This window comes from Fusarium phalaenopsidis (genome assembly GCF_050370095.1).
Source record: "Fusarium phalaenopsidis strain FUZ10S chromosome Unknown contig_32296, whole genome shotgun sequence".
NCBI lineage: Eukaryota > Fungi > Ascomycota > Sordariomycetes > Hypocreales > Nectriaceae > Fusarium > Fusarium phalaenopsidis.
In genome coordinates this window covers 1,261,284-1,267,283 of record NW_028145408.1, presented here as the reverse complement: position 1 = coordinate 1,267,283, position 6,000 = coordinate 1,261,284, and the positions used below count along the sequence as shown (strand labels likewise).

Genomic DNA, 6,000 nt, shown 5'->3' with positions numbered 1-6,000 from the left:
GCCAGAGCACAAAGCAGATGAAACGAAAAGAGAAGTAACAAAAGACACTCGACAACTCCCGCATCTCCCCCTCCCCCCCAAACGCCATATAAGGAGTGTAATGGCCGGCAGGCCGTCGTTATTACATCCTCCTGAAAATCATCATGAGTGCCACCCTCTCGCCTGCGAACCATAGTAACAACAAGATAAAAAAGAAAAACAAAAAAGGAGGAAGATGAGATAATGCGCATGATATACTGCGATGGTGTTTTTGTCCTTGATGCGATACGATGTTTACAATCCATTGTTGTGAAGTGAGACAAGTTTGGTTGCGAGTCTGACATGACCGCCTAGATGGTTGATCAAGGTCGAGTGTACATGCTCAAGATTTCGACAATGCGTGTTTCTTGTGCAAAATGACACATACCAAGTCAACATCTAAAAATTCGCCAAGGAGGCGACCGTCACCCCTACCGCTTGCGCTTCTTCGACTTGTCCGCTGTCATTGTTGCGGCGGCGATAGGAGCAGCGGGTAATAGAGCGGGCTGGACAACGGCGGGAATCTCTTCCTTCTTGATGGGTACTCCCATGTGGCGACCGTATCGACCCTTCCGGCCGTTGCCTTCGTCCTCGCTGATACACTGATCCGCAGAAAGACCCGCGTCGCGGCAACGTCCGCAGGGTCTCTGTCGGTCACAGCCCTTCTTGCTCTTCCTGCAGCGCTGGCAGCGCGGCTTGGTGGAGAGGTCGGGCTGCTCCTCCTCGCCAGGAACGGGCGGAGCCTGTCCAGTTGAGACGACCGACTGCTTTCGTGACGGAGGCATAGACGCCGGGGACATTGGACCGGCAGGGACAGCCGGCAGCTTCTTGATCTTGGAGCCGTTGGAAGCGCGACCACCCTTGGAGCCCTTGGTCGACGATGTCTTGGAGATGGAGGCAGAGCTCTTGTGCTTGGTAGGAGCCTTAGTGGCCTTTACAGGCTTGGTCTTGCTGCTATTGGAGAGCAGAGAATCATCTGCGCCATCCTCATAGTCGGCATCGTCACCGCTGACTTCAGCGCTCTCAGGAGGAGGCATGAAGTGCGCTTCGGTAGTCTGATAGACCTTGCCGATAGCGCCAGCAGGATCGAGCTTTTGGCGGCGAGCAGGGGGCAGCTCAGCCTCGCTATCGCTCTCTCCATCGCTGGTAGCACCAGTCGAGGAAGCAACCTCAGCTCTTCCGCTGAATGTATCATCGAGGGTCGAGGCAGAAGTGCGGCCCTGGGAGATATTGGAGATCTCGCCGAGGCGCATCAGCTGGATGGCGACGTCTTTGTCTTCTTCAGACATGCAGCTGCCGACGGTCGGGTCAGGGGTAGGGAGGACACCCATTCCGCTGCCATTGCTGGCATAGCCGATGCTATTACGGTTGCGACGGCTGTCAGGGCCTGGTGTCGAGTACATGTTGGAGTGTGAGTGGCCATTGCTATAACCCTGGGGTGACTGCATGGGTCGGGCGTTCGTGAAGGGGTTCTGGTGAGGCTGCACAAAGGGCATCGCCTGACGGTGAGGCTCGACACGACGAGCAGGAGAGACGGACGGGTTCGATGTCGCCGCCGGCATCTGAGGTGGTGCAAACAGGGGCAGTTCCTGTGAACCGACGCTGTCAGTCTCTTGAGGCCGCCTTGACAAAATGGCGGTCTCCACTTACCGAGCTTTCGAACTTGGCCCTCTTTCGACGTCCACCCTCGACAATGTTCTCGACGCTGATGTCGGTCGTGGGCAGCTGGTCTTTGTTCTTGCCAGACGTCGAAGTAGGCTCATCACTGCTGCTATAACCGTTTATGCTGTCGCTGTGGAGTTCAACATGACTCCTGGCGGCGGACCCCCGGTTCTTGGAGGAGCGAGAGCGACCCTTCTTTCCATTTGTGCTGGCAGAAGCACTTCTTCGGCCGCGAGCAACATTGGGAGAAGGACTCCGTCTCCGCGATGACCGCGAGCTGGGTCTGGAGATATCTTGCGCAAAGCGCTGGGCTTGGGGAGCGGGATAAGCGCTTTCACCATAGTAGGGGTGGGCGCCGACCGAGGCGTTGTGGTAATGATGAGCATAGGCGGCCGGGTTAACCGGAGGCTCTTCAATGACCCTAACGTAAACGACCATATTATTGCGGAAGTTTTCATATCGAGCAATGAGGGTGTTGCGGTGTTCATCCTCAAAACTGACTCCCTTTGACCCGGTCGGACCCGAGTACAAACCGTAGAAATTCTTGACGGTCGTCACAATCGAGTCTGTAGTATCGTGAGGGTATATTTGTACTCGCATGGGCAGGCGCGCACGATATTGGGGAGATTCCGGGAACAACAGCTCGAATGCGACGTTCTTGGGGGTCGCCGTCTGCTGAGGTGAAACACTGCCACCATTCGAGGACGCCCCCGAGCCACCGGCAGCGGTGTTCAGCGGCGACATGGAAGCCATTGTGCCAGTGTGAGGGATGTAGGAGTGTGTCGATGGAGATGGACGAGGTTGATAGAGAGGAAGAGATGAGGGTTGTGGTTGGGGACGGCGGTTGCGGGCTTTGCCTGGGATAGACTAGGCCAGGCCCTGTTCACGGCAGGATCGCTCAACAGGACGCTCGACAATCTGGTCTGTGGCCGAGGGCCAGAGAACAGAAGCGATGCGAGTATGTGAAGACGATGCCGGGCTATGGATGGGAGATCAAAAGGGGATCACCATCCAGGGCGTGGGCGGTAAGCGCCGAGTCTTGTGTGCAGTGGTATTCCAGGGCTCGACTTGCGGTGCGGATGACGACGATGGGACGGAGGGTGTTCGTTGAAACGACAGCGACGGCGAGTTGGGCGACCTAGGGAGAGGACTGAGGCGGATTAGCAGCTGGTCGAGGCCTGGACAACAGGTGAAGCAGCTGAGATGGTGTCGGGAAGTGATCCTCACGGAGAGAACGACTGCCGGGCGGACTGGCGCTGGTTGGGACGGGGAGGACGGATGGAGGAGAGCGGTCATGGGCCTGGGGGCTCAGGACGGAAGAGGGGAGATTCGGGGCCTCGAGATTGGGTCTCGATGGGGATCGCGCATGATGATACAGGCGATGGGACTCACCAGAGACGACCAGAGTCGGGTTGGGATGGTTGTGGCGGCGTTGAACACTTGGGAAGAGGGTGTGCATGAGGAAAAGAGGAGCCAGGCGAGAGAGTTGAACGATTTTGTCGCTGCCGAACTGGGCTCACTAACACGGGCTGGCTGGCCCCAGGTCCCCTTCCAAGGCAGTTGAAGATAACGTCCCCTGGAGGAGGCCTGGAGAGGAGGCCGCTAGACCGCTGGAAGGGGCCATCTACAGCGTGTCAGGGCCTGTAATGGCAGCACACTGGACACCCACCTTCAGGGAGGTCGGCTCCAGCGCTGAGATTGGACCAGGGTCGACTTGCCCTGAATCCATTGACGTGAGGGACCCGTCTATTGAGGTGCCTGACCGCAACGGGAACTATGAGCGCGGGCTTGAATATATGGCTGTTGCCATTCTTTGAATTCTCCGAAGATGGCATTTAGGCTTCAGAAACGTCCTCCACGCTGTTATACCGCGTGTTGCATATTGCTTCAGGGGGCGCATTCTTCTTGACTATGACAGCCGACGCGGGAACTGGAACCTTGAAAAGCGGGTGATGCAGCGCGCAACCACAGGGGAAAGATATGTCTTTGCGCGCGCGCACACATATTGTCTGCGCTTTTGGAATAGATGGAAATGGCATCTATCAGATGTTTCTACTCTTTCTAAACTTCCATGCGCTTCCTCCTCGAGCTCTTGCGGGCGGGCGGCATACGTATCTGAGAGGTTGCAAGGGCCCGGTAGTCATATGTCGATCCCCGGCAAGCAAGGCGCATACTTTATACGGTGATGATGAGCCTACGTATCTCGGTCATGGTTTGTCGCAAGACGGAACCTTGAGACACAAGGTTCAGGCACGGCTCTCGGGAGCGGAGTAGAGGCAATGCGCCCGCTCTTGCGCTGTTGCTTCAACTCGAGTGTGTGCGCTGTGCTGCGCTGCGCCTTTGGGTATGAGTCTTTTGCTCTCCATCCAATATGGATCGCGACGTCGAAACTGACTGACTTGTCCAGTCAAGCTAAGGTAGCCAACCCTCCAGTTGACTTGTCCGTTTCAGCGGAGCCCTTTTGGGGACTTGGCTTCCTTTCCCTCCCGAACCTCCGGCCTCCGCTGGAGCGTCATGCTGCGACCGACCCATCTATCTGCTCCTCTCCCACCGTCCACTCGCGATCCATCCGCTACTAGCGACATCTCCATTGCTCCAAAGGCGGCCCTAGTTGGGCTAGGCGCTGGCGCCCAGCGGCCAACAACAATGGCCTCGCCCCCAAGAGAATCCAGCCCAGCCCCTCACGCTCGTGCTGTCCTCTGACAGCTCTCTTTGTCTGGCCGCCTCGAGTGACCCTCACCTCCCACCCGAATGTAGGTGTGGGTATGGATGGATCCGTAGGGTCAAGTAGGAAAATAACGAACCTGTGGTCCCGGCTAGCTTGAGAACAAAGGAAAATCTGTGAATGGCACACGCTCGGCGACATGGCAGCCAGCAGTTGTTGAGCGCCGCTCCAGACCTGCAGGCGCACACACACACACGCACACAACACGCGCACACACACACATCCATATTCTCTCTCCCGCTCCCTCCTCCCAATGGGGAGTATCAACTGCGCCCGGAGCTTGGCGGGGGTCCAGTGCGACTCTAATTCAGGGCTTTTTGAGCATCTTCCGGCGCAAACCCGAAGTCGCAGATTTGACCATCAATCAATCTGTAACTCGGCGGCTCGTAGACCCAATGGTGACTCTACGCGCGAGAACGAACGGATTGGGCGGCAGCCGGCTCTCAGCAGGCGCACAATGAGAAGCTGAGAGCTGTTGATCGAGGGCTCAGACAGCTCTGAGCTGGTGGTTGCAATAAGCCATTGGCAGCCAATCGCGCTGCTGTCATGGCCGGCCAAGCTCGGGGCCTGTCCTGATCATGCGTCGAGTTGAACCAGACGCGCAGCAATTACCCTTCCCTTTACCGCCGCGGGCAAACAGAGGCTTGCTGAATCTTGAAATAGAATTCAGGGGGTAAAACTAGGGCTGAACTGTACGTGCTTGCTTTATGCCATCTCGTGTCTTGGTTATTCCGGGTAAGTTGGCAAAGACGTTGAGGCCGTGTTCCTGTTGTGGGATTTTAGTGTGCCGGTTTTTTTTTGGACCCCCAAACTGGACCAGCGCAAGGGGGTTCATCCGGTTCGACCAGCAATTTGTTGAAGAACAAACCGTTAAGCATAATAGATATGCGCTGTAATACTCTGTTAATGAGAGACTTGAATCAGAGCGACCTTGATTCAACCAAACGGGGTTTTGCGCCGACGCGTCCTGGATCTGGAATTACCTTCATCTTCTCAAAGGACAATGAACCTAGATTGTCGACCCTTGAGACAATGAAATCCAACTGTCAAGGGGCCCAGCAAGCCTCGCCTTGCGCATGGTTCTCCAGGGGCGCTAGGAATAGCAGAGAGAGACCCTGTTCGTCTTCTAGATCCATTCCCTCATCTCAAGTCGAGCATTGCATTCATTGCGCGCTCGCTGTCACATAACCCCTACCCTGGGGTTCAGCAACCAACTTGTCATGATAACCCTCGCTCGACGCCTGGACCCGGGCGATCAATTTCCTTGTCCATCGAGGAAGCCGCTGGGGGTTTCATCTTGATCGGGCCAGGCAGCGTTGAGACGGCTGGCTCGTGGCGCACAAGGTAGAGAGGCAAAAATGGGATCGAGGATTGGAGCTTGGCCACACGTTCTGGCTTGTTTTGTTTCAGCGTGAGGCCAGAATCCATCCATCCGCGCACGCCGTGGATGGAACCATGCGATCGATAGTTAGCACCCGGCCACTCTCTCGGCCTGGAGAACTGCATTCTCTGGTTATCGAGTTTCCTCTTCTCTTGTCTCTCCCGTTCGCGCGCTCTGGAAGGCAGGTAGTTCTCCAGCTCATGGACAGACCCCT

At 56.5% G+C, this 6,000-nt stretch overlaps 1 protein-coding gene across 1 annotated transcript; it reads right to left on the bottom strand.

Moving 5' to 3' along the window:
* Positions 1-449: 449 nt before the first annotated feature.
* LRP88_05981 (Zn(II)2Cys6 transcription factor domain-containing protein) lies at positions 450-2,433 on the bottom strand (the record flags this gene model as incomplete). Its single annotated transcript, XM_083242523.1, has 2 exons — positions 450-1,607; positions 1,669-2,433. The coding sequence occupies 2 exons, from the start codon at positions 2,431-2,433 to the stop codon at positions 450-452; spliced, it is 1,923 nt and encodes a 640-aa protein (XP_083101459.1).
* Between the last annotated feature and the right edge of the window lie 3,567 nt (positions 2,434-6,000).